Source organism: Felis catus, chromosome D1 (genome assembly GCF_018350175.1).
Source record: "Felis catus isolate Fca126 chromosome D1, F.catus_Fca126_mat1.0, whole genome shotgun sequence".
Lineage (NCBI taxonomy): Eukaryota > Metazoa > Chordata > Mammalia > Carnivora > Felidae > Felis > Felis catus.
Genome location: NC_058377.1, coordinates 107,250,987 through 107,278,893, shown reverse-complemented (window position 1 = coordinate 107,278,893; position 27,907 = coordinate 107,250,987). Strand labels below are relative to the sequence as shown.

The 27,907-nt window shown below is 60.2% G+C and overlaps 1 protein-coding gene and 1 long non-coding RNA gene across 2 annotated transcripts in view; one reads left to right on the top strand and one right to left on the bottom strand.

Moving 5' to 3' along the window:
* Positions 1-27,907, top strand: part of MACROD1 (mono-ADP ribosylhydrolase 1) — a 143,886-nt gene that overhangs the window by 8,461 nt on the left and 107,518 nt on the right. The window contains 2 exon segments of the mRNA XM_023239988.2: positions 3,287-3,388; positions 4,039-4,155. Coding sequence (XP_023095756.1) covers positions 3,287-3,388; positions 4,039-4,155 — 219 coding nt within the window.
* Positions 12,806-13,601, bottom strand: LOC109492182. Its single transcript, XR_002145967.3, has 2 exons — positions 13,160-13,601; positions 12,806-13,071 (listed from the first exon to the last, which is right to left on the bottom strand). It is a non-coding gene; the product is annotated as an uncharacterized LOC109492182 (long non-coding RNA).

Sequence of the window (27,907 nt, the reverse complement as noted above, 5' to 3'; positions counted from 1 at the left end):
AAGCAGCCCCTTGAGAAGCCTGCTTCCCTCTGGGTCCTCCCTCCAGGCAAGGAGATGGGCTGGGAGCATAGAAACGCATTAGTGACGGAGGGGACCGTCCACACTGGGTGCCATCCACGGTCGGATATCCTTGGCCCCTTAGCTGGCGGTGGGGAGAGTTTGTAATCTATATCTGGCGAAAGCATTTTTTAAAAATTTTTTATTATTTATTATTTTTTAAATATTTATTTTTGAGAGAGAGAGAGACAGACAGAGTGTGAGCCAGAGAGGGGCGGAGACAGAGGGAGACACAGAATCCGAAGCGGGCTCCAGGCTCCCAGCTGTCAGCACAGAGCCCGACGCGGGGCTCGAACCCACGAACGGTGAGATCATGACCTGAGCCGAAGTCGGACGCTTAACCGACTGAGAGCCACCCAGGCGCCCCAAGCATTTTTTTTTTTTTTGTACTTTTCATTCCCCGTGACTTACACTGCAGATTCGTTCCTCTTAGTTCCCGTCACCCATTTCCCCCATCCCCGTGCCCCTTGGCCCTGTGCCAACGGAGGCGGTTTCGGTTTTGGTTTTTAGATTCTACATATTACGTGAAATCATGTCGTGCTTGTCCTGTTCTGTCTGACTTATTTCACTCAGCATAACATTTTCTAACTCCACGCATGTTGTCGCAGATGGCAAGATTTCGTTCTCTTTTGTTCCACTGTATACATCAACCACATCTTTCTTACCCGTTCAGCCATCCAACTTTGGTTGCCTCCGTGTCTGGGCGACTGTAAATAGTGCCTTAGTGAACGTTAGGGGCGCACGTATCTTTTTGAATCAGCGCTTTCATTTTCTTTGGGTAAATGAAGTGAAATGACTGAATCGTATGGTATTTCATTCATTCGTTCATTCATTCATTCATTCATTCATTCATCATTCATTCGTTCGTTATCTCCACCCCCGACGCGGGGCTCAAACTCACGACCCCGAGACCAAGCGTTGCATGCCCTACCAACCGAGCCAGCCGGGCGCCCTCGGTATTTCTGTTTTTAATTTCTCGAGGGACCGCCGAACTGTTTTCCACAGTGGAAGCCCCAGTTTACGTTCCCACCGACAGTGCACCAGGGTTCCCTTTTCTCCGCAGCCTCGCCACCCCTTGTTATGTCTTGTTTCCTGTCTTTTTGATTCTAGCCATCGGTGTGGCTGGTGTGAGGTGACATCTCACTGTGGCTTTGCTTTGCATTTCCCTGATGACGAGCGATTCGAGCAGCTTTTTGTGCGTCTACCGGCCCTCTGGATGTCTCCTTTGAAAACCGTCTATGCCAATCTTTTGCCCATTTTTTAAAAATCGGATTGTTTGCTTCGTTGGTGTTGAGTTGCACGAGTTTGGTGAAAGCATATCTTTAATGTTTATTTATTTTTTGAGGGGGGGAGGGGCAGAGAGAGAGCGCGGGGGACAGAGGATTCCAAGGGGGCTCTGAGCTGACAGCGGAAAGCCCCAGGTGGGGCCCGATCTCACAAACTGTGGGATCGTGACCTAAGCCGGAAGTCGGATGCTTAACCGACTGGGCCACCCAGGTGCCCCTGGTAAAAGCATTTTGAATCCGAATTTAATCCCCTGGGGTGAAGTCAGTCCTGAACAGGCTTGGTGGCTCCACAGTTGACCCCACCTCCTCCCAGTGTCATCCCCCCCACCCCCCATGCTTGCCCTCTGCCCCATACCCTGGGTCTCACTCACCCAGGACCTCGAACATACGGTTCGGATGGTGATGAAACACCCTTCCCTGTCCTGGCTATCTCCCTTCCTCTTCTGAGTCTCGCTGAACCCCCTGGACTGGGGTTCCTGCTGCCCCCTCCCCCCTCCCCCCCACCAAACGGCCTCGGGATTTGGATTGCTTGCTGGATGGCCTCCATCCAGCTTGGCCTCCATGTCTCTGCTGGACTGCAGGTTCACGAGGGCCAGGACCACGTCTGCCTTTATCCTTGTACCAAATGCACATCGTCGGTGTTTGTGGAAGAGGTTTGGGGAGTGGGCTGCCAGAAAGTATCGTTCTGGCTTAAGCCACAGCTGAAGCCGATTTGGGGTGCTGTGAACCTTTTATAATAATCCCAACCGTAATACGGAGCTGGGCTGTGAGCCGGGCCCTTCCCGTGCTCCTGGTGCGTCCTTGAGGAGCGAAGGCTGTGGACGCACTGACTTCTGCAAGGCGAAGGACGCGGCTGGAGGCCCCACCTCTCTCCTGAACACCTGCCCTTTGCAGAAGCCTCCAGGAGGCAAACCCTTCCTCTCCCACCGCCTCCCCTAATTGCCACCACCCCCCCCACCTCTGCACATTTTCTGATGCTTCTTGAGTTCCTTGAGTGTGGCCTTGGCTGTTTGTTACCCACCACCAACAAGTGGTCAGTGAGGGCCGCTCCATTTGGGGAGCATGCGGTCTAGGGGGGCAAGGCTGGGCTGAGAGCCTGGGCGCCTGGCGGCCTCAGGCCGGCAGAGGGAGCCCGAGAGCCAGAAGCCTGGACCGCTGTGCTAGTGGGAAGCCTCAGAGGGGGCTCCGTGCTCAAAGAGAGAGAGAGAGAGAGAGAGAGCAGGGGGAAGGGGCTATGTGTGACTATGTATGGCCTACCCTTTCCGAGATCCCCGTTTCCTCCTCTGTAAGATGGGGGCAATTCTAGCTGCTTACTTGGTTCACACTGGGAGAAGCCCCCCCGGGCATCTGTCTGGGGGGAACTCTCTGCCCGTTCTGGGGGGATGCCGCGAACAGCCACCAGATCTGGTTGTTTGGCTCTTTGAGGATGTCTGTCCTGTTCCCTGTGTCCTGCCCCCTCCAAATGACCATGTGATGATGAAGCGGTCTATTGAGGATGTAACTGATGATGTAACTCATCCGTGCCACCAACCTGCTTTCCTTATATGCCCTGAGTAAGCTTGAGATTATCCTTTAAGGGGCATCTTAATCCCTACGCTCTAAATGTAGAAATTAGGGACCCAGAGGTCCGTGGACACAGCTGGAAAGTGGCAGAGCTGAATTCCGAACTCAGGTCTGTGGTACCTGAGAGCTGTCCTCTGTCTTCCTGGGCCTCAGTTCCCCTCCTGAACAAAGTGGGCAGGGCAGAATGTTCCAGGGGCCTCCTGGCTCTAACACGCTGCCTCTTCATGTGCCTGTGGGAAGGGTGGACATGTAGGGCTGGTTTGCATCCTCGGACGAGGTGACAGTCTCGGTGAGGAGGGGAGCCTACGGGGGCTGGGGGGTGGGAGAAGCCCCTGGGACTCCTGACTCTCCTTCCTGCCTGCCCCGTCTCACCCCTGTAGCATTTCTGAAGGGCCTGAGCGACAAGCAGAGAGAGGAACATTACTTCTGCAGGGACTTCGTGAGGCTGAAGAAGATCCCGACATGGAAGGAGACGGCGAAAGGTAGGCCCTGCGCCAGGGACCCCTGGCTACTTGGCGGGGGGCCTGTTCAGCCCGGGTGGGGGGAGCGTCGTACCGACCGCGCCAGGAAGGCCAGCCGCGTGCGTCAAGCGCTCGCTATGTGTGGGGCACGGTGCGTGCATCACCTCCCTCAATTATGAGCACAGTCTGAGGCAGGTTCCGTTTTTATCCGCCTTGTGCTGTTGGGACACTGAGCCCCGGACCGCCTGCCCTCACGGTTGTCAGGAGCCGGGATTTGACGCAGAGGGATAGTGGCCTGCCTTGGGGCACGCTGGCGAGCGTCCAGGCCCTGCAAATTGCCCGCCCGGCCACTGCTAACCCGGGGCACCCGGGGAACCGGTAGGCGGTCGCCCGCCTAGGCCTCAGTTTCCACGTCTGTGAAATGGGGATGAGGGACATTAATAGTGCACCTGTGTTTAACCTTGCAAAAATTCAAGGACACCAAGCGTGTGCCTCACACGAGAGGTGCTTAATCATCATGGGTGGCCGTGACCAGTGTCCTCAGTCACCGCGCCGCGGGCTGCCTCCGGAGGGGGTGGGGGTGGGGGGGTGGGGTCGACGGAGGCACCGGTGGGTCCCTCTGTAGTGCGGGCCTCTCTCCGACCCCCACCCCTTGGCCTCTGCTTGTCCAGGGGTGACCGCGAAGGTGGAGGAGCCAAAATACAAGAAGGATAAGCAACTGAACGAGAAGCTCTCCCTGTTCCGAGGTGATATCACCAAGCTGGAGGTGGACGCCATCGTCAACGCCGGTGAGTGGGGGCTTCTGGCTGGCCCGCGCCCGAGACCCGGGTGGCCGCCTCGTCACCTTCGCTCCGGTCTGCGGCGCGGGGCGCGGGTGGGCGCCACCTGGCTCCAGCGAGGCTCGGGTGGCCAGAGGAGGGTGGCTCGCCGGCGCCGCAGGAGCCCAGCGCGTGGGCCGCGCCGACTGCCTTCCCTTGAAACCTTGACCTGCCGTGTCGGGGGCTCCTTGGCCGAGCTGCCTTGCAGCTCCGAGACCCATTAGCGGCCGGGAAGGGAGAGAGCTCAGCTGGAATCGCGCCGGGCTTGCCCTGCCAGGAAGGCGGCGGCCAGAACAGGGCGGTCTGACCTCCAGGGCTCTAGACGCCCGACCACTGCCCTCCTTCCCCTGCCTCCTGCCTGCCGTGCCCCCCCTTGATACCTGGAGCGGGCGAGGGAGCTCGTCAAGGGGAAAGCGGGGGCAGAGGCCCCTGTGCCCTACGCTCAGCTTCCTGCGGTGGCTCTAGCCGGCCTCCTGCTTCGCTTCCTCCTGGGGGCTGGAGGAAGGTGGCTGCCCTCCTCCTAGGCTGCGGGTGTCTGGCCAAGGTCAGGAGTGGGGCGTCAAGGGACAGTCAAGTCCATGGTACTTCGTGGGGCCAGAATGAGTGGGGGCTGAATCCCAGCCCTCGTTCACCTGCTTATCAAGCTTCGCGGGGAGGAGCTTCCTTCCAGAAAGGTTTGGAGACGTGGGCAGAGCCTCCTCTGGGGAAACCTTGCTGTGCCGTCACATCTACCTCCCGACCAGTGCAGTCTCAGCACCCCCCCCCCCCCCGCCCTTGCCCAGCAGCTCAGATCTCCTCCACCTTGCCCTCGGGCTTGTAGCCATTGTGTCTAACCCCAGTGCTGGCCAGGGAGTGGCATCGCCCAGTGACCCTGGGACGTGGTGGGCCTGCCCTGCTGCTCTTCTTGGTCCGGGCTCACGGAACCTGGGGTGAGGCAGCCACTCGGCCTGTCCCAGGCCCGCCTGCTGGTGGTCTGGGTTGCATTTCTGGCAGTGGCATTGTTCTGGGTATCTTTCTGCCTGTTTGTGCAGTCACACAGGTGTCCTCCCCACCTCCCCCCGCCCCCGCCGCCACGTTGCCCATCTCAGCGCACAGGTGACCGGTCACACAAAGGCAGGAGTTCTGACTCAGAGCAGAGGGAGTTTCTGCTGGTGCTTCTTCTTCGAGTTTCTGCTGGTGCTTCTGCTGGGTTTCTCTCAGGCTGCTTAGCAGGACTGTGAGTCTCTGGGGAGACATGGGGTGAAGACAAGCCAAGCTGGGTCGGCAGATGTCCTAGCGGTCCGGAGGAGAAGGGCCTTCTTGCCACCTGGACCCAGGAGGGGCTGGTCTGGGGTGGAAGGACAAAGCCTTGGAGCCGTGGCTGAGGATTCAGCCCTGCAGGCGGGTGGGGCCGCTCTGCTGGGTGCCTGGGCCGTCGTTGGCAAGGGTGTGAATGGATCCCTGGCGGCACTTTTCCTGATGAGCTGCAAAGTGGCCAGAAGGATAAATGGGGCATCTTATCAGCTCCTTTGAGTCGGTCGCTGGCAGGCCAGGAGGGAGGTGTGGAGCCTAAGGGAGGGTGTTGGTGGGATGCAGTAGGGACAGGGTGGAGGCTGCATGCGGGGCCGTGGATGGGATTCGTGGCTCTTCTGAAGTGCCCTTGTGCCTGGCCGGACTCCCGAGTGCAGCGGCTCTCAGCCCCCCTCGCTCTCAGAAGAGCACTTTGGTCCCGGCTGCATTCAGCTGCACTGGGTTGGGGGTGGGGGCGTTTGCCGCATCTCTCTGGGGACTCCTCTTCTCCGTGTACGTGCCTGGGCCTCTGTCTCCCCCTCTGCGTGACGGGGACGGTAGAAAGCCCAGTCGCTGGGTTGTTGGGGGCATTAGGGACCCATGCTCGTGAGCGGTGATGCTCATGCAGCACCTGGCGCGAACCAAGGACTCATCACCTGCCTCTGTCGTTGGCGCTAGAACCGATGCCGCCGTTGACGCTCTGGGTGTGCGGGAATGCCAAGGGATGCTGGGCGCCTCCTGCTGATGAGCAGTTTTCATCTCTCCCTGCTTGCCTCAGTTTACCCGACGCTTCTTGGTGTGTTGTCCTGGGATCTCCTTTTTTCCCCTAGATTCTCACAGCAGGGAGGAGGACCTCCCGGGAATGGCTGAGGCAGGCCCCGGCCGGCCGTAGGGCTCCCAGACAGAGCCTGCTTTCCCTCTGGGCCCTCCCTCCAGGCATTTTCCCGGTGGCCTTGCCACTGATCAGACCTCAGGGGTTATTGGTGGCGGTGGCCTGGGGCCCCACGCCCAGGGTCCTCCGGCCTCATCCCTGGGGGCCCCAATGGCCTTGGCTCAGCTCCGGCCTGCCGCCCACCAGGGGGCAGCAGAGATCGCGGTTTCCGCGCCCGGTGGTGCCCGTAAATCAGCCTGTTTATTAGCAGAATAAAAGTCGCGGCAACGCGGGGCTTTTCGGGCCTGCATAAATCTGGTCTGTGCCTCGTGAAACCCATATGTGCTTAATTCATATGTAAAGTTTCAAGCAGGAAGAGAATACGTGTCCATTAAATTCTATTTGACTTGATTATAATCATTAGCCATGAATAATTGCTTCTCAGCACCGACCGCAGAGCCACAATGAGGAAAAGGAGTGAGCAATTATAGCGGGGTGCGAATTTTTAAATTTTTATTTTTGAAGCTGAGGGCAGTGTTGGTCCCATGGGGGTCAGAGGCCCATGGGGAGTGGTGGGGGCAGGGGTGGTGGTGCTGGGGACTTGAGGTCAGCTTTGGAGTTTCTGGATTTTGTGTGTGGGGGGAGTTTCTTTTTGTCCCTGTGGCCAGATGGGGATGGGGGCAGGGAAGGTGCCATAGCTGGCTGGGCTGGGCTCCAGCTGCAGGGACCGTGGAGGGGGAAGCATGCAGGGGAGCTGGGAGGGACTTGCGAGAGTAAAGGGGGTCAGGATCCTTAGAACTCCCTCCATCCTGGGGGCATCTGGGTGGCTCAGTCGGTTGGGCGTCCGACTTCAGCTCAGGTCATGATCTCGCAGTTCATGGGTTCGAGCCCCGCATCGGGCTCTGTGCTGACAGCTCAGAGCCTGGAGCCCGCTTCGGATTCTGTGTCTCCCTCTCTCTCTCTGCCCCTCCCCCACTCACCCTCCACCTCTCTGTCTCTCAAAAATAAATAAAATTAAAAAAGAATTTTTTTTTAAAAAAACTCCCTCCATCCTGAAGAGCTGTGAGCTTGGAGCCTGGCTGCAGTCTCCCTTCCCACCCTTTCGAGGGACCCTGGGGATCCTTGGGGATGGCCGGGGCCAGGCGCCCTCCCTGCCTTCCGGCCTCCTCCTCTCCCCACGCAGCGACTCTGCCCATGGCCTCTCTCGGGACTTTGGGGAAATCAGACTGTTTGCCAACTGGGCCTCTGGCGTTTGAAGTCCAGGCCTGCTTTTTACCCCACTCTGTTGGTATTTGCGATGTGATTGGAGCGTGTGTGTACTGTGTGGTATCTATGATTGTAGATGCATGTGTGTGTGTGTGTGTGTGTGTGTGTGTGTGTGTGTGTGTGTTGTGATGTGATGTATGCTGCATAGTACATGGAGGGGGGCTGGGGTGCAGAGTCGAATGCGGGATGCCTGGCAGGTGGGTGGCAGGGCTGGCGGTCACAGGGGCAGGACCCTCCGAGCGCGCAGGTGAAGTGCAGGCCACCCCGGGCCCTCCTCGGCTGTGTTTTCACAGGCTGCTGCCGAGGCTGCTCGCTCGGGCAGTGCCCAGAGAGTCTCAGGCTCCCGCCATCTGGTAGCAGGCCACGGCTCCTACCCACGGGGGCACGCCGCATCCATCTTAATTAAATTGGGCTGCCATGCTGGCAAGATAAACCAGGGAGCCCCTGCGGGCCCCCCCGTTCTGCAGCAGAAGAGTCTCAGGGGCGGTGCCTGCTGCTCCAGGTTGGCCTACGACCCCCCCCCCCGCCCTCCCCTTCCAAGGCTGCGTCTGGGGAGAGCCGTGCCTGGCATCTCCTCCAGAGAAGCTCAGGTCTGGGGGTCTCCGTGCTGGGGGGGGGGAGGGCGCTTCGGCTTGTGGGGTTTTTGCATCTTCTTATTGCCATGGGGGGGGTATGACCTTGACGGGGTCACTTCCTTGCCCTTGAGGTTCCCAGCTTACCAGGCTGAGTCCCGGGCAGGAAGTGGCCCAGCATAAAGAAAGACCCCCATTCTTGGCCAGCCCAGGGGTCCGGCTGCCAGCTTTGGCCTTCAGGGCATAACGGGACAGAGCAGGGATGAATGTGATGCTTTGTGCAGACAGAGGGGATCTTCCCCTTCAAAGCCGTCCCAGGCCGGCGAGTCAGGGCCGCGGTGGGCACAGAGGCCAGGAGCTGATTGGAATCCCAGTATTCCTGTTGGTGGCGGCTCCAAGCCTCTGTTTCCTCATCTGAAAAATGGGCCATCCTCGGCCCCACTCAGGGGGGCCGTGAGGCCTTTGAGGGGCCGGGGCACGCGGGCCGGGACGTGCAGAGCGGGTGGAAACCCATGCTTCACAGCGACAAATTGCCTCGCTGGGAGTTTTTTGAGCCGCTTATTTATTTAAAATAAGGCACGAAGTGGTGCTCTGTGTCCTTAAGTCCTGGGTCTTTGATTTGTGAAAATCTGCCAGCCGCTGACAGCCCCCTCCTCCTCGTGAGCCAGTCAGCGTCCAGGCCTCATCCTTTCCGCTGCCTGGAGGCCCCAAGGAGCCCAGCCCCGGCCGGCCCTGGGCTCAGAGTCAGTGATTTAGAGACCGCCTTGATGGACTAGCAAGCAGGAGGGGCTGAGGGACGCCGGCTGCCTTGTGGGAAGTGATCTGACGCTAAACTGTCGCCGTAAATCGCTTTATCTGTCACTTCAGATTTAAATGTGTTTGCTGAGGCTTGCCGGCTGCCTCCGACAGCAACCTCTCCGCAGTGGGGCAGGGAGGGTGGGTGCGGGGCTGCCTGGGGGCAGGCAGCCCAGCCGCAGCTGGGCCCAGGCCCCCGGGGGCCCACGGGGAGGGCCTGCCCCCTCCCTCCCCGCCGTGGCACTGACCTGGAGGCATCCTGGAGGCGGGCAGGACTGCGGTCCCCGCTTTCAGTGATCAAACCAAGGCGCAGCTTGGCAGGTGACTGATTCGGAGCCGGAGCTCCTATGTGGCCCTTCCTTCATTCGGCAGACTGTGCGGTAGGCCTGTTTTGCACCAGGCAGGGAGGCAGGCCCTGGGCTACAAAAGACACACTCTCTAATCCCCAGTGTGAGGTGAGACACATGAATGGGAAGGGATAGCAAAGTCCATGAGGGTTTTTGCTGCAGGGGTGGCAGACAATCTGGAAGGCTGCCTGGAGGAGGCAAAGTGGAGGCGGGGCTCGTGCTGAGAAGGGGGCACTGCGTCAGAAGTTGGACGAGGGCATTCCAGGGGCAGAGAGGGAGAGCCCTGGCAGGAAGGGGTGAGACAGGGTAGGGGAGACTTGGGGAAGCTCTGAGGAGCTTGGAATGAGCCATGGCCTGTCCTGAGCAAGGGTCTCTCTCCGGATCTGGGCTGAATGCACATCCCATGCCGCCTTTCCTGGCCTCCTGGTGTTATTATGTAAGCCCACAGTGTCAAAGGGGAGACTGAGGCTCAGAGATGTGAAGTCACTTGCTTAAGGCCACACAGCTAACCAGTATTGGTGCTGAGAGGGGAGGTTCGCCTGACTCTGGAGCTTCCAGGAAATCCTTGTGTTTAAAAATATATGTTTATTTATTTTTGAGAGAGAGAGAGAGAGAGAGAGAGAGAGAACACACACACAAGCTGGGGAGGGGCAGAGAGAGGGGTCAGAGGATCCAAAGTGGGCTCGGAGCTGACAGCAGCGAGCCTGATGTGGGGCTCGAACTCCTGACCTGAGCTGAAGTCAGACACTCAACCGACCGAGCCACCCGGAAATCCTTGTATTTTGGGGGGTGGGGGTGGGAACACCTCTTCTTTGTTCCCTTTTCTTTTCTGGTCAAAGAGTAGGTATGTTGTCACCCCCACCCCCTGCGGGCGCAGCTGAGAAGTGGGGGGAGGGGTGGCGTTTGAGGCAGTGGGGCGGTCGATGCAGGAAAGGTGGTGCTAACATCCGGGTCTGGGTTCGGCTGGGTCTGGGCTCGTCGGCCCCGTGAGGCCCATGGCAGGCTCTAGCTCCTGTCGTGCTTGGTTGACCTGGGTCCCGTCCCCTGCCCCCAACTCAGCCCACAGAGCCTCTGCGTCTAGGCTGCCGCAGCTTGTTATTCATTATTCCCTCCGCGCTGGAAGCTGCCCCCACATCGCACCCGTGGCCTCACTTCCGAGGCGGGCGCTAATATGTCCCCCATTTTACAGACGAGGAGACTGAGGCCCACACGGGACCAGAGTGCCGGTAAAAGGCCGAGCCAGGAATCAAACCCTCACCTTTCAGACTTGGGGTTTAAGGGAGATGCAGTCACGTTTGTGTTCTCAGAAGCTCCCTCTGCTTCTAGTGTAGGGGTGAGGGACAGAGTAGCTTGGAAGGCCGGCTGGGAGGCCTGGGGTCCCGTTGGCCCCCTCCCCACAACACCCGAGACGGTGCCAAGGCCTAATTTCCCCCACTGTAGGAAGAGGGCGGCCCGTTTCCACAAGGTCGAGAAGCGGTTACATAAATTCATAAATGATGGATCCCTCCTGAATTATTGAGATTCCCTTGAGGGCTCGCAAGGCCTGGTCCAGCGAGCGGAGCTTGGCCAGTGGGCAGGACTCGAGGACCCTGGAAAGGTCCTTCCACCCCCAGGACTTCTGCCAGGTCTCCTGTGTATTGGCCAGATCCTTCCCGTCCTTCCACAGGGAACACGTGGGTGGGCCGTGGGCCTTGGACCCAGTGACCCTTTGTCCTGGGTTTCAGTGAAAGTTTGCTGAATAAACGATTGATTGAATGCCTCTGAGAGTGGGTCACACAGAGGGAGGGACTGGAAGTGCCAGTGACCCCCTCTGGGCCTCCTCCTCCTGCCCCAGCCCAGACACCGCTCAGCCCCCCCCCCCCCCCGCCCCGTGACTCGTCGTCGTCGATGCCAGGGCTAGAGGGCGGCAATGCATTTGCCCGTGGACACTACAAGCTGCTTGGGAGGTTCCTGGCTCTGGGGATACAAGGCTCAGGCAGACCCGGTACCCGCCCTCAAGGCATTTGCTGTCTCTTAGAGGAAAATGGGAGGGTGTCTGAGGCCCAGAGGGACCATGACCTGCTCAGGGTCACACAGCAGGGAAGTGGCAAAGCAGGCCTGCCCCCCTCCCCCCCCCCCCACCAGGAACTGGGCCCCTTCTCCTTGTCCTTCTTCTCCCCGTCACGACAGACACAAGGTCAGGAAACACGGTGCCCCCCTGCCCCCTGCCGAGTGGCTCCTCCCTGTCCTTGAGGCCGGCTGGCCTCAGCACCTGCACCTGTGTGCCTGTCTGTGTTCCCAGCGTGCTCTCTCTCCCGAGCACTGAGCTGAGGAGGCCGGAGCTTGTGGGAATGTGTGTGTTTGGAAATTAATGGGGACCATTAAATTGGCCAAGCATGAAAAGGGCTGGATCTGCGGCCCTTGGCTTGCTCGACCAGAATGATCCGCCAGCACCCTGGCAGAGGGCTGCCCAGCCGGCTTGAGGCCTCTCCAGGAGGCTGTGGCTCGCCTGCTTGTTTAACGGATGGGTACGCCGTGTCCCTGGGAGGTGAAGGGGTCTGGGCGCAGCACGCGGAAGCCACGGGCCCTCCCCGGGAACTGGCGCCCCCTCCCTTCCTCTCGCCACCCAGCTCTGTGCAGCCGGCTCTGTCTGCAGGGGCTCTGGGCCGAGTCTGTTCTCTCCGGACCCCTAGGGTGGGCTCATACGTACCCCCAACCCTGACCCTGAGGCCTGCTGGCTGAGGCCTGATCTGGCCCCAGCGTGGGGTGGTCTCTAGGACGTAACATGGCCTAAAAGAGAGTCCAAGGCTCGGCCCTGTCTCCTCGCCCCGCCCCACCCCACCCCTGCTCCCCAGACAGCCCCACCTGCTCTGGTGACCCCATCACAGGGCATGGCAGTGGCAGTTGCAGTCCTGGGTACAAGCTGTGGGACCTCAGGCAGGTCATCTAATCTCAGCCTCGGTTTTCTTGTCTGTGTAGTGGGAATAAGAGGGCATCAGGCCCCGCCTCCTGGGGTGGCTGTGAGTTTGAAAGGAGACAGCGCAATGTCCGGGCCAAAGGAAGCCCTCAAGAAATGCCAGCTCTTGTATTCGCTGCTGCTGCTGCTGCTGCTGCTGCTTCTCTGGGAGGGTGGCACTGTCCTGCAGGGTGGGGCCTGTTGTCACATGCTGCTCAGCTGGGCCGGGGACAGGGGCGGCCTGGGGGGACCTCCTTCTTGTCCTTCCCGTGGGAAACTGAGCCCTTTCTGGGCCCAGGGCGGGTGGCTGAGGCAGGGGGCCCTCCTGATTTGGGGTTTGCTGACCGTAGGGTGCAGGGCAGGTGGACCCGGCGCCCCCTCTCTTGTGGTAGGGCCTTCAGTGGGGGAAGGGTGTGCGTGTTACATGGGAATAGCCCGTGCGGAGACAGCAGTTGGGGGAGGCCGCTGACCGAAGCGCTCCCCATCAGATGGGCAGAGCCGACGCCACCCCGAGGGCCCCCCTGAAGCCTCCAGCCTTCCCTCCCCCTCCTCAGAGTCTCACAGCTCACCTTATGGGCTCATTTATTCATTTTGCAAAGTGTTTGCCCAGATGCTTCCTCGGGCCCTGCGGGCGGCCGCGTGCGTGCGGTACCATCGCAGGCACCCTTTCCCCGCAGTCTCGATTTCTCGCGTGTGAGAGGGTGCAGCTGCCCGTGGGGAGGGCGCCCCGGACAAGTGGGGGCCAGGGCCGTGGCTGCTCACGATACAGACTGGGGTAAAAATCCGGTTCCGCTGACGGCTTCTCCCAGCCTCGGTTTCCACCGGTGCGCCCTGTGGAGGGTTAGAGGAAAGTGAACGAGTGCCTGGCAGGCCGCAGGGGCTCCGTGAGCGACAACTGTCGTTCTTAGTAGTGAAATACCTCACTCCACCACCAGACGGGAGCCCCCGGAGGGCAGGTGTCCACTGACCCCAGGTCGCCATCCCCGGACGGGGCTGTGCACGCGGCGGTGCCCTTGGGTGGCGAGGGCGGCCCGAGGATGCCTGCCTGCGCAGTAGTTCCCTGATGACAGGTGGTGGCCGAGCTCCCTTAGGTGGAGGCTGCCCGGTGCCCTGTGCCCTGAGCCCTGCTTCCCGCACACGGGGCGACAGCTATCAGTGTCCTCGCGGTGGGGGAGGAGGGGTTGTGTCAGGAGACAGAGCCAGTGAGGACTCCAGCCCCCCCCCCCCACCGCCGCCACCAGGGAGGACGGATACTGGGGGACGGAGCCAGGGCCAACAGCGGCTCGGGAGGGCAGTGCCCGGTGGCGGATGGGGCTGGCCTTTCTCTGCCGGGACACCCGGCTGGCATCACCCGCTTTGGTTCATTCAAACCCCATCCGCTGCACCCCGCTCCCAGCAGCTACAAGTGGTCCTTGTACGGCCGTACCCACCCCCTTCCCCCCCATCCCTGCCTCCTCCCCCTCTTTGGACATTGTAATTGCCATAAAAGTAGCTTAGCTGCGGAGTAGCATGTGGGGAGAGAGAGGCCCGGCTGTCAGCCATCCCCCTGCCAGCAGGGCTCGCGTCTGCTTTATTATTGCCGCCTGGCTGTATTTCACGTACGGTTTAAACATCATCAAACGCCACATCCCTTTTGAAAAGCAAGAGCTACCTTGCTGAGGATGTTGAGGAGAAACAGGAACATTAAAATCTACGAAGCAAATGGCCCAGAATTGACATTTGCGACGGGAGCTTTGCAGCTTTGACTGTCAAGGGAGCTGAATCCCGTCTGGCAGCCGGCGGGGGAACTTTCCCCGGTGAGGGTCACGGGAAGGTGGGGCGGGCTGTGGCTGCAGCCTTGGGTTTTGGCAGAGAGGGGACCCAGGCGTTGTAGGCGGGGGTCAGGGGGTGAGGGGATTCTGTGGGTCACCGGACTGTGTTTGGTGCCTCCCTGGCCTTGACCTTGACTCAGCCTCAGCTGCCCGCTAACGAGGCCGGCAGGAGGGATTCCCCCCCCCCCCACCCCTGCACAGAGCAGAGTGCTGGGCTCTGGGGCTCAGGGGTGGGAATGGGGGCGTGCCAGGGGGCCGACTGGACAGAGCCGCCGTGGTCACTTATAAACTCTTGTAACCTTGACCAGGATACACCTCCCCTCTGAGCCTCAGTTTCCTCTTCTGTAAACCCTGCTGGGAGAGCCACGTTCCCCCCTCCCCACCCCCCCGAAGGTGATTGAGGGGATGGAAAAGATTCATGAAAATGTGACAAGCCGTTGGAATTCAATAAATGGTGGCTGTTATCACCGAGGAAGTGGGCGTTTGAGCTGGAATTGATTTTTTAAAAATATTTAACCCACCTATTTCCACTGAAAAATAGGTACAATAAAACTAGGGAGCCATTAAAACAGGGACAGGAAGAAACAAGGGACATGGGAGGACACTGAGCTGGGCGTCCAATAAGAAGGTGCCCCGTGCACTTGGGAGCTTTTGGCCTGGATGCCCATGGCACCTGCTTTCCACCCTGCCAACCTCTGGCCTCGTTCCTGATCGTGGCCCCCTGCTCAGCCCTACCACCTGCCACTTGATGCTGGTGTCCTATGTACTGAGAGACTACGGTTCATGCCCCCCCCCTTCTATTTTATGCCCTTAGGGGGCTTTGGGGGGCAGCTTGGCTCCTGGCACCTACCCTGGCCCTGCCCAGACGACACCTCAAAACTAGGCCGAACAAGTCTGTGGCGACTGGATGTAAAGGTGGCTTTGAGCTTCCTGGCAGCCAGAGCAAGATGGGGAATAAGATTTTACTTTCTATAACTTCACATTTGGAAATCAATTTATTCTTGAGCTTGATGCCTCTTTCTAGTCTGCCTTTTTTCTTCATCTTCTCCCTCTATTACCCTCACCAGTGGTTCTTTATTTCCCCCCACGGAGACTTTGTACCTTGCTCCAGAGCCCACCGCCCCCGCCTCCCCCCCCCCACCCCCCCGCCCCAGCCTCGCTCTCCGAGTCTCTCCAACACGGCTTTGCTTCCGACTCGCGAGTCCCCCTCTGCCCTCTTGTTTGTCACTGTCCATTCCCGTGTCAGCCGGCCTGGCCTCTGGCCTTGCCCAGGCCCACTGGGTCTGCCTCTGCGATTTCTCTCAGACGAGCCAGTGACTAATAAGGGTTGCCCCCAGGGGGCCAGGAAAATCTTTCCCTCCTTAATATCAGAGTTTAAAAATGTGTCACCATCGATTTGAAGGAAAGACTTGTTCCCGCTGAGAAAAGCGGCCGGAGATTCGTCTCGCCTCCGGAATCACAGAGGCAGCTGCATAAATTCCAGAGCCACCAAGCGCTCTCCATGCAGATGCTGCCTCTCGGCCCCACAGCCAGCGCGAGAGCCCCTCGGAGGCTGCCCCCCGTGCTTCCGTGGGCTGGCACCCCACTTCCCCGCCCCTCCGGGATCCCGAAGAAACTCTGGGGCTCCTTTGCAGGGGGGTGTCCCTGGTTAGCGGATCCTCGCTTCTCTCTACCTCTTTGTGGTTAAGCTGGAGGCTGAACGACTTCCATGCCACGATGTGTTTTCCTCCTGGAGAAGAAAGAGGATGACTTCTGGGAGGGGGGGGGCCCAGAGGCCCCGGGGGGGTCCCGCCCTTACCTTGTCTGTGGGTCTGTTGGTTGTACCGTGGATCTTACCCGAAGGTGGCACCTTCAGTGCCTGAATGCCCTGTCTCCCGACCTGGCTTCCCTTTTGCCTGGAAAGACTGTTGGGGTCATTTGGTCCTTCCCGCTACCTCCAGGGAAGCCCTCTCCTCTGCGCCTGCCCCTCTGGGCTCCGTGGTCACACCTGGCCCAGCCTCCTGCCCCCCGCAGCATCAGACGTGGTCCCGCCCTCATCCGGCAACTCTCTGAGCCCAGGACGGTCATCATAACGATGAGACAAGCTGAGCCGGGAGAGGTGGCTTTGCTATTCCTCCTTTCAGGGTGAGAAGCAGTGATGCAGGGCTGTTAAGTGACGTGTCCCCGGTCAGGAAGCTTGAACCAGACCTCGCTCTGTATCCTGGTCCTTTCCACTATGTCACATCACCCTTGAATGAATGAATGAATGAATGAATGAATGAATGAGTACGTAAGTGTGTAAATGAGCGAAGGGAAGGGAGTGGGCACGTGCTAACCACTTATGGTTCTAGGTGTCCTCCTGCTTAGTGGGCACGTCGTTGGCCCCGGATGGGAGGTGTTTGGAGAGCTCGGCGGGGAGGGCTGAGCCTTACCAGGCCCCCCCTTGACACCCTATTCCCCTCCTTATCCAGAGGTCACGGTGACTGCCTTTATGACAGCCTCATTTGCCCTCCCAAAGGGCTCGCCCGAGCGTGGCGCAGAGCAGGGTGATGGGCTTGCCCACCAGGTCACCCTCGGCATGGGCATTCTCTCCTGCTCTAACTACAGCGGGGTGACCTTAGCCGGCGCCAGACGGTGGCCCGCCATCTGCAGTCTGACCCTTCTGCCAGGTGCTTAGCGGAGGCTGGGCGAGGGAGGGTGCCACTGAGTCCGGCCAGGCTCTTGGGGAGCTGGTGTGGCCACGGGCGGGGGAGTCAGAGAGGAGGTCAGCTGGCAGTTCGCGGCCTCCTGGGCTGCGGTGGGCCCCTTGGAACACGTGCTGAGTGGCCATTTACCACCTGGTTCGAGGAAGCCCGAGGGCTGGCCCCGTGCTGTGCCAGCCCCAGCTGCAGAAACGGCCCCCGCGCGGGCTCCTGGCAGCCATGACTCCGGGAAAGGAGTGGCCTTACTTTTCCTGGCTCCCTAAACGTTTGTGCCTTTGGAGGCTTTCGAAATCAGTTTGATGGGCTGTGTTGTCTGTCTGCTGAAACACGGAAAGCATCGGAGAGAAAGTAAGCCACGGGGCCGCAGGTCAGGTGGCAGAGGGTGAGGGGGCGGGGCTCCGAGGCGTCCTCTCGGGCCTGGGTCACCCTGCAGGAGCCGTCACGGCTGGAAGCGGGTGCCGGGATGGTGTGTGTCAGAGGGGGCCCTGGGATTCTGCTGGGAGGGTCAGCCTGAGGCTTCGGGACCTGCCCCTTTTGCTGGGTGGCCCCCACTGAATTGTCCTTGGAACAGTGAGTGTCCGCCCTTCCTCCCGGATGCCCAGCTGCACCTGCCGGCTCCCCTCGGGTGCCAGCCACTGGCAGTGTAGACTTCTCAGTGTAAGTAAAAAATAAGCCCTCGGGGCTGTGCCAGCTGAGATGCAGACCTGGCAGGGACTGTCACCTGCAGAAGGTGCTTTGTCTTCTGACAAAGTTGGCCATTTGGGAGCTGGATGAGTGTAGAGAGATTCAGTGGGGGCAGCCAGAAACCCATGCAAATCTTCCTCCCTTTCCTGGGACCAGGGGACCCTCGCGGGAGGCCCTGGGGGTCTGCCCCAGGAAAAGGCTGCTTCTCCGCTTCTCTCTTAATATGTGAAGAGCTCCTACAAATCAATAAGAGAAATGGGCAAAGGACGTAGACAAGCAGTTCCCGGTAGGAGAAAAACAAATGGCCGGTAAACAAGGGAAAAGATGCAGAACTCCGCGAGTAATCAGGAAAAGGCTAATTGAAATGAGAGACATCATTCTTCACTGCCCGAGAGGCAGAGGCTGGAGGTGTCGATACCGGCGGGTGAAGCGGCAGCAGGAGAGCGGCCCTTTCCTGGGCTCACCCGCAGGCGGCCTGCACCAAACCGGCACGTAGTAGGAGCTTGGAAACACTTGCTTTACGCCAGAGAACACATAAGAACTCTCCGCTCCCGGTAGCTCTCAGCAGGGTCACCGCCGCTGCCTTTCGTGTCCCTGGCTTAGCCCGCTTGCCACTGGGGATGCTCCTGGGGGGGTTTGGCTCCCCTGCCCCCTGCCCCCACCCGGCCGCTCCCTCATCCTGGGTCTTCCTGGGCCCCGCCCCTCGTGGGAAGGTGCCGCTTCCTGCTGCTCGGCTGGGCCTCTGGTTTCAGGGCTCTCTGTAGCCCCGTGGCTGGTGCCGGGGCCATACCGCACAACGCGTAGCGGGTACTCACAGAGGCCAGATGGAAACGGGGACCCCCCCCCCTCCAGACTTGGGCAACCTTGGCCGTTATCCCGGCTTCTTGCAACTCCCTTGGGAGCCTCGATGTGGGAAAGGTCTTGCGCCAGTAGCGCCCTTGGCTCTCTGGATCCTGGCTGGTGCACCTACCCTCTCCATCCCAGCCCAGATCAGTGATTTCGGGCTTCATAACTGCATGTGCTCTCACCCCTTCTGGCCTTTGCACAGGCTCTCCCCCTGCCAGAAGCATTCTTTATTCCCACTTTCACCGGGCTGGCGCTGGTCACGCTCCAGGTCCCGGCTCAGACGTCATCTCCTCCAGAACCCCACCCCCCCCCGACCTGGGTTAGACCTCCCTCCCGCGTGCTCCACAGACGGCCGTTCATTCAGCTTCGTGTTCCTTCATTCAGCAGGTGCTGGGTGCCGGGCTGCGAGGGGGATGTGGCTTAGGTGGCTGCGATGCCCCCGGGGAGCCGGGACGCCTGTAGTGACCTGACCCTGGGGCAGACCTGTCCAGAGGGTCAGGAAGGCGGGAGGCAGGAGCACCCCAGACAGGGGTTTGGGGGGTGGCTCGGCTTGCTGCACGGGGAACAGGGAGGCCAGAGGGAAGCTGGGGGCAGCCCAGACGCCCTTTGTCAGCCTGCTCCGCGAGGGCAGCTCTTATCTGCAGAGCACAGTGTGGCCGGACCACAGTGGAGCTGCCTTTGATGCAGAGCTCAAGGGGGAGAGCACGAGTCATACTTCAAACGGCTTTGGTCGGGGAATCTGGGTCTCCGAGTCCTTGAATCATCCTCCCACCCACCCCTTGTGCACCTCCCTGGGCAAAGCAGGCCAGCAGGGGAACCCGGGCCCGGGAGAGACACCAGCCTGGAGCTTGGCTCCCGGAATCCCTCCCTTCCTCCTGCTCCTGAGGCCCAGCCTCCTACCAGGCGTTTCTTTCTGGTCCCCAGGCTGAGATGGGCCCAGCCCTCCTTCCTTCATTCAGAATATGATGAAGACCAAGTGTCCGCCTCCAAAAGGTGCTCAGTGTATGGTGGGGACCACAGGGTTACAGCACAGGGTATGAGCGCCTTGATGGGGAATCCAAAGTGCTGCGGGCTGGTCAGGGAAGGCTTCCTGGAAGAGGCCTGCCTGGGGAGGCCTCCTTCCCAGCAGCGATTTCTGGTGGGGGCTCACTCGTGCCTTTTCCTCCAGGCTCACAGACCCTCACTCAGGCCTCCCCCCGGGGGCCTTGGGGGCCAGGATTTGGGGCAGTGGGAGGATCCTGGACAGACCTGGTCCCCAATGAAATCTCTGCTACTGCGGCCTTGGGCGAGCTTCTTAGATCTGGGCCTCAGTTTGCTCATTTGAAAATGGGGATACGTGAGGTTGGAGCATGGTGACAGATGTCTGGTGCCTGGCACCATCGGGGGCTGTGCTGCCTTACCTCTCACAGATGGGTGCCCCTTTAGGAAATCCCCCCCTAATTATGAAGTTCCAGGTCTGGGCGGCCACACGGAGAGGAAGCACATTCATTAGGAGACCCGGGCACACAGCCCAGCCTTGCCAAGCATCTTTCTGCGCCGACTCCCGAGGACCACGGCCTCGCTGAGAGCACATCTCCCGCGCCTTCCTGGTGACAGGTTCCATCTGCCAGCCCCCGGGGAGCCGCTGATTCGGTGGTGGTGGTGGCGGGGGCTGCTCGGGGACCCGCCATCCCTGGTGACAGCCCCCCCAGCCCTTCACCCCGGGCTTGTAATCTCAGCTTTAAGGAGGATTCCAGTCCCTTTCTCCCGCCCCACCACAACTAATCCATTTGCCAGGGACCCGATCCAAGAGAAAGCTAATTAAAGAATTTCTGCTCTTGGCTCAGCCTGGACTTTGAAGATTCCCCTTAGTCTTCCTGGAGTATCTGAAAACAGGTGGAGAAGGGGGGGGGGTGTCAGAAAGGGCGTCGGATAAGACCCCGCTAGCCTCCGTAATAGGCTTAATCCCCCCCAAAGTCAGCAGGCATCAAACAGCCCTCCGGCCATCACTGCGGAGAAAGGGCTTGGAGGACTTGGGGCCCTTTGTGACCCTGTGAGCCCCAGACCACAGAGGGCTCCCTGTCCTCGCGTCCTGTGAATGGGAGGCTGTGCGTTCCCCCAAGAGTTTTGGGGACCGGGGAAGGGGAAAGGCAGAGCACGAACCCCGCACCGCCCGTGCTCCAGGGCAGTGAAAGACACAGGTCAGCGGCACGGAGGAGGTCCTGCCTCGAGGCTTGCTGCGGCCACTGGCACATAGCTCGGTGAGGTGGGCTCCCGCCCTCCCCGCCCCTTCCCTCTGGTGCCCCACATGCCACCGTCTCCTCTCTCAGGCGCTCGTTTGCCTCTCAGAGATTTTAATCAATCAATCCCAAATATTTGCTCAGTACCAGCAGCTCGAGAGCCCCGTCGGGCAGGGGACTCTGGGGCCCCACGCGGTGCAGGGTCCTCCATTTAAGCAGGGCCTGGCACACAGCAGGTGCCCAATAAAGACTCGATGGTGGGGTTGGTTGTAGTGGCTGCTCTCACAGGGCTCATGCTATTGCTGCCTTCAGAAGACGCCTGCCGCGTCTTTGGGGGATCAGTGGTCTCCCAGATGTGGGGTGTGGGATCTTAGAGCCTGTCTCCCTGCCACCCTGAGCTTTGGCCCAGCCTGGTGGAACCCTGAGGAGAGGCAGGGCTGTCCGCTGCCACTCCGCGCCCCCCGATCACCCCCTCCTAGGCTCCTGCTCCCCCGTTTCCCTCCGCAGTGCTGGGGGAGGGGGGCAGGGAGCATTTAGACCCGCAGTCCCCCAGGTAGGGACCTCGGGGGCTGCTGGCCTGCGTCAACGGAAAGAAAAATGATAAAAACCTGCCACCGAATTCTGGGTGGCAGTAAATTACTTAACACCTGAAACAGGTTGAAATGTGGCCGCTGTGGCTTTTAATAAGCCCATCTCTGATGCGGCCGCTTCCGCGAGGAGCCGGCCGGGTCTCTTCTTGAGGCATAATTTCATCGTGGCCCAGGCTTGGCAACGGTGCAAATAAGATTTCACTTCCCCCGTAAATCTCCGAGGGGGAGCGCCAGGATTTCATTTGTGCTGTCAGTTAGTGGCTGGAGAGATCCTATTTACTCTGCCACGGGAGGAGAGGGTCCTTCAGAGGTGCTGGACGGTGGGGCCGGCCGGTGGAGAAGCAGGTGCTGACGAGCGGGCCTGAGGCGCGGCCGAGGGCAGGGGAGGCGGCCAGCAGCGAGGCCGGGGGAAGCACACCGGGGTTGGGGGCTCCCGAGAGTAGATGAGCAAGCTCCACCCAGGCCTCCTGATGCAGCATTTGGGGGTTGGCTGGCCGCCCGCTGATCCACCCGGGGGGCCTCCTAAGCAGGGTGCTAAGCATTGGCCACAGAACTTGGGTGTGGGGGTGTGGTTTGGGGTTTGATTCCTTCCTGGGCCCCATTGCCTCTTCTCCAGGATGCTGGGTGAGGTCAGCAACTCCTCCTGGGAAGTAGGGGCGCGGGAGGAGGGAAGCTTCCAGAGACTGGTGGTGGCCGGGTAAGGGCAGGGTCCAGGTTACGGGGTGTAGTGGCCACCCTTTGTCCTATCTGAACTGGAGCTTTTAGTCCTCGATCTGACCAAACAGGTGGAGTTGGATCTAAGAAGCCAAGGCCCTGGGTCTTGGGATGCCCCTTGGCCACAGGGCAGCCATCTGGGGTCTTACCCCGTACCTGCCCATAACCTCAGTGACCTGTGAGTCCTGAGACTTCTTTGGGGAGGAGAGGGCCAGAAGCTGCTTGGCTGGAGCAGGGCAAGGCAAGTCCCGAAGCTGGGGGCCGGGGCGGGGTGGGGGGGGAGGTTTCCCATCTCCCAGGGTCCATTGGAAGACACGATAGGGAGACAGGGGCTCTTCCGGGTCAGTGGGTCCCCTCCCCCACCCAGAAGTCGTGTCCCCTTGAGGGACCGGCAGCCAGCTCCGCTCGCTGTCCTGTGAGGACGGAGCTCGCTGCCTCTCAGACCATCTGCGCCTTGTCAGAAAGGGTTACTTAACGTTTGGAAGGTCTTCGTTCTATAGACCTGAAATACAGACCCCGGAACTCCCCCCACAGGTCCTGGTGAGTCCCTCTTGTGACCCTGTCTGGGTCCCCAACCCCTGAGGGCACTTATGGAAGCCTAAGATGCCCCCATCCCCGCACCCTGTCCTCCCGCGGCCGAAAGCTTGGGTCAGCCTGAGATTGCCCGTAGCAGGTTTGAGAGAGCAGGCCGCAGACGTCGGCTGTCTACGGTTGGGGTGGTCTGGGGAACAGACCATTTGGAGATACCTGAGCCTCCTTGTGAGAAATGCCAGCCAACTTAGTGCCTGGCTCTGTGCCTGAGGGCCAGGGATGCTGAATAAATGCTGGTGTGTGTGTGTGTGTGTGTGTGTGTGTGTGTGTGTGTGTGTTTCTGCGCATGCGTGCGCGCACGTCAGGGATGGGGGCCTACCCTCCCTGACAAAGTGGAGGGGATCCCAGCAATCTGTACCCTCCGAGGAGCCTCCAGCACGCATCAGCAGGGTCAGTGCTGTCATGATGGTGAAAAATAAGAACGGTGAGCTCTTACCATGGACTCATTTTACTGAGGCAACAACTGAGGCACGGGAAGAAGTGGTGTAGCCCCGGAATCCAACCCACTTCTGAGGGATTCCGAGGGCCCGTCTGAGGAGCCTCCAAAATAGGAGTGGCGTTAATCCGGTTGTTGCCAAATGCATGTGACTGTGGCTTTCTCCCCGGGGCAGAAAGTTTATTAGCTCTGGGCGCTAAGGAGCACAGTTTGGGGACCCTAACGTCCTGCCCCGGCTTGAAGGGAGCCCTGCGGGTGCATTGGTATTCGGTGCTGTCTCCACCGCGTACAGAGGACGATGAGCTGGGGGCAGGCCCGTTCCTGCCTCGTCCCCCGCCCTCTACTCTCCCTGCCCTCATCAGGGGGAGGGGGAGGGGAGAAGTAAGACCACTTGGGCAAGTCAGATTATTGGGGCTCTGGGGCTGCCAAGGGCTGCCCCTCCTGGGGCTCAGCATGGATCAATTGATCCGTTGGCTGATTTGCTGGTGTTTATTGACTTATTCCTTCACTTCACGGCCACCGGTGCCTCCTGTGTGCCAGGCAAGTGCCCTCTAGGGACCTTAAGGGGTGACTGGTGAGACCAGCCAGCCAGGGGCCCCCAGCGAGGGAGGCGCGGGAGCTGGTCGCCTGCACAGTGTGGGGCCCAGGGTGGAGCTGGAGGGGGCGGCCTTACTAGACACAGTGCCTGCGTTGAACCTTCCAGGGCCTTCAAGGGCATCTGAGCCCAGAAAATCAGCAAGGCACAGACCAGGAGCCGAGTCAGGGCAGGGCCTGCCTGGGGAGTTACTGGTGTGGCTGGGCCAGGGGACAGGTACTGTGTTTACAGAGGAAGCAGAGCATTGCAGAGGGAGGTGCACAATTGGACTTGTCTTCTCTTCCGTCTCAGGCCTCCTCTCTTGCTCCCTGAGTCCTCCTCATCCGAAGAAACACCTTCAGTGGAAACATGATTCCCCAGAGACCCTCCGCCCTGGTGGCCCCGGGCAAGGCCCCCATCTCCCCCGTGGGGGTTCCTCCCTCTTCCTCGTGAGGCAGGAAGGATGCCCCAGTCCAACCGTAGCACACAGTAGGCCCTCCATATATATCTACTGACCGGCCGGCTGACTGTGCTCTCAGGTGCTCTGAGATCGCTCCGCAGCCCTGGAGAATGGGTGTCGGGTGAGAAAGAGCTGGGTGGCCCCTCTGTGCACCCACTATGCGCCGGCTCTGAGCCAGAGCTAGAGGAACGGACCCGGTCCTCTCCCAAAGGCCACACTGTGTGCTGCTCTTTGGAGTGTTCTCTCTTGGCTGGCTCCTGCCAAGATGGGAGGTGAGGGCTAAGAGAAGGTGAGGAGGGAGAGGGATGCCTGTGCCACCCCAGCCGCGCCACCCATCACCAAGGCACGTGGAGAAATACCTTCGCTTCCTTGGAATATGAAGGGAAAAACTCATTAACCCATATCCAGACACGCACTCAGATCTAAGGCAGAAGTAATGAGTTCTTATTTTATGTTAAATTTAGCAGAAACTGCCATTGTTCTCATGGAAAGGCATCTTTTTTTTTTTCCTTTCTCCCCCTCTTTGGGGTATGAGATATCACATAAGGCTTAGAGACTGGTGAACGTGGGGGTGCATCTAGGAGACCAGGGGGGTCTGGGTGGGTGGGCAGGGGGAAGAACCCAGCCCAGCATCCACCAGGTAGAGGAACAGCCTGCGTCTGCAGTGCCCGTGCGCGTCCAGTCTTACCTAGGGGCCCACGTGGGGTAATCCACGGCTCCCACAAATACATGTCCACGTGGAGACCCCCTCGGCGTCTGCCTTCAGCTCGCGGTCCACCTTCCCAGGACCAACGGGATGGGGGCGGAGGTCCCTCCTCCCCGCGGCAGAATCATTATCTTGATCCCGACGGTGCCCCAGGGAACTTAGCCCGGAGTCTCCGCTCTGTGGCAGGCCACCACTCCGTGCCGGTGGGACCCCCACAAGCAGAGCCGAACCCCGGAGAGGAGAGGCCCGGGGAGGGGTGGGGGCCGTCGAGCCCACATGTGCCGCAGGCACCTGGCCCCTGGCGCGCCGGGCCCCAAGCCGAGTCAGCAGCCGAGATGACTGTAAAAGTTAAATCTTTCTATTTATTTCAAGAAAGGACAAGGAAAGTGGACTTGGACATTTTATATGAAAACAGACAAACAGAAAAAAGGACCAAATAGTTAATCACATTCATCTCAACATTGAAGTTGCAAGGCACCTACGAGAAGGAGGCCAGAGGGCGGTCCGCAGTGCACTTTGGTTTGTGTTGTTTCGTGGTGGGTGTCTGGGTGTCTCAGTTTTCCGAAACCCCCCCCCCCCGTCTAGGGGGGGCGAGGTCGGGAGCGAGGCGGGCAGGCCCGGGTCTCGGGCGGCAGCAGGCAGCCGTGGACGTGGTCCCATCGCTCAGCCCCCCGAGACTGCTTTAGCCTTGAGAGAGAGAGAGGGAAAGGACAAGGAGCGGGCGGCCGGGTGGCCTCCCAGGGCCCATCCTGCGGGTGAGGAAGGCCGGGGCTTCACGGGGAAGCGAGGGCGGCCGGGAAGGCAGCAGGGGCCTTGGGCACCGGCTTTCCAGAGACCGGGCCTGCCCTCCCTGTGCCATCGTGCGGCCGGGAAAGCCTGCCTCCTGGAGCGCAGGGACCCACCCCCTCCTCCCTCCCTGGCCCTCTCCTCCTCTGACTGCTGGAACCGGGAGCCCCCTGGGCGAAGCGCCGGGTGGCTCCAGAAATCTTTACAATACCAAATGAGATACAGAGACCTTTTAACATCGGGCAAGGGAACTGCTGTTGGTGGCTCTTAAAAAACATTCACTCTGCAGTGCCCACGCGTGGGGTTTTCTTTTCGTTTACTCTTCCCCTTTACCTCCTGGCTCACACCTGCCTGGTGACATTCATAATTAGCAGGCGGCCGCTCCAGCCAGCCGAACCGTGCGACCCTGCTACGCCTGTGGCGCGCCTGTGTTCACAACCCTGCAGCCTCCCCCGCCCTTCCGCACCATCTCTCCCCCTCTCAGATGACAGACCCTCCAGTGCTGGGCTATTTTGCCTCCTCCCCACGGCTCTTCAGCATCTCTTTACGAGCCGGAAGGCACCAGGGCCCTCCATCCAGAGAATTCCCCCCATGCTGCAGCCTGGCGCCGGGCCCTGGACGCCAGGGTGGGTTTCTCAGCTGGGCCGGGTTAAAAAAATAAAATAAAATAAAAAAAACACCTAAGGCCAGCTTCGGGGTCCTCTGTCTGCCTCCTGGGTGCCCAGAACCTTTCAAAAACCGGGCCGTCCGGAGCTGGGTGGGACTCTACAAACAGGGCCCTTGCATAGGGCAGGTGAAAGTGTCCCGGGCGGCCCGGCTCCAGGGAGACGAGCATGTGGCGGCCTCGTGTCTGCTGCGGCTTTGACCGTTGGCTCCTGTCAAATTGGTTTTTCTGTCTGCAGGAGAAAGCCAGGTTGGTTCCTCCAGATGGGTGGCTGGGCGCGCAGGCCTTCTGGATGGGAGCGGCAGACAAGGTGGGACGGCACCCAGTTCTCTGCCCTCCTCGTCACCCACCTGAGGCTCAGCTGGGAGACAGGAAACTGAGTCACTCCCCGCTGGCTGCTAGATCTCGCCAAGTGGCGGGCTCTCCCCCTCAGGCTCACAGCTGGTGATCGGTGGGGCCGAGGGACCGCTTCTGAGAGGAAAAGCCGCTTAGAGGAGCCCCTCCCTGTGCCGGCTGCGGTGAGGCAGGGGCAGGATGGGAGGGAGGCCGTTGCCAACACATCCATCCGCCTGGGCCCTCTGACCTGAGCCCGAGGGGGTGGACGAGAAGGGAAGGGAGGATCAGAGAAGAGAAGACAGAGCACCCCTGTGTGCCAGGCGCTGTGCTGGGCCTCAGGGACCCGGCACAGAGGAGCACGGGGACGTGCACCCTGATGACCCTAAAACAGATTTAGGGGCGGTGGCAGTAAGGACCTTCCTGCAAAGACTCTCCAGACTCGGCCTTTTGGGTTTTCAGGTGGAGGGTGAGGACGGCGTGGGGAGGTGTGGGGAAGACGGGCCAGGGCACGGTGGTGGCCACAAGTGCCTTAGGGGCTAGCTTTGCTAGGACGTGGGGACCTGGTCAGCCCCCCGCACAGGGAACCAGGTGCCCTCAAGCATGCCCAGACTGCCCTCCCGGCATAAGCCGGGCACTTTAGTAACAGAGTGCGAGGGGGCAGTGACAGTGGTCTCAAAAAGCCCAGGGCCTGCCGGGCTCTCCAGCGGGGAGCAGGGCGGGAGCTGCCCCCCAGACTGAAGGTCTGCCGTCTTCAGGGGCAACATGGAGAAAAGCCTGGCTTTGCCCCTGCGACATCGGGGGCCTTAGGCACACCTACCATCCCGCTTACAGTGAGAATGCGGGTCTGACCCCAGCAACAACAGAATTTCCAAAACCAGAGAGAAACAATATATTAAAAATGCAGAGGTGGGGGGGGGGTAAGGGGTGGGGAGGGGGGGGGACTCAAGAGCCAAGGGAATCTTTTTGTGAGTGTTTCTAAAGAAGCAGGCGTGGATATTTCAGGCAACTACTTGGACCATTTCAAAAGAAATGGTAAATGCTTAAAAACACAGAGTGAAAAATGCCCCAGGCAGCCGTCAACCTGGCCGGGATGGATGGATTGAGTCGGCAGTGCCGAGTGCTTTGAGTGGGAAAGAGAGCCCGTGGTGGGACAGCGGAGGGAGCTCAGCGGGGCAGGGGCCCTGGCACGGAGAGCAGGTTGCGTGGGGGGGGGGTTGGCGGGGGCAGCCTGGGACCCGCCGCAGGGGGCGGGTCACCCTCCAACCTCCAGATCCAGACTCTGAGAAGGAGTGCTGGGGTATGCACTTCCTCTCCCGGTGCCTCTTGGATACTGAGGATGGGACCCTGGCAGCATCTCCGGTGGCCCCAGCGGTTCTTTGACGGGGCTGGGCCGCCTGACGGTGGGATGGCCCTGACCTGGGGTTTTTCAGGGGACACTGGTCGTTTTGAGCAACCCGGTCAACATCTCTTGATATCTTCCTTACGGGGTCCTGGGGTATGATAAAGTAAGGGGGGAAACCAGGACCTTCTAGTCAAAGAACCAGGCTTTTGGCCGAGGCAGGATAATAA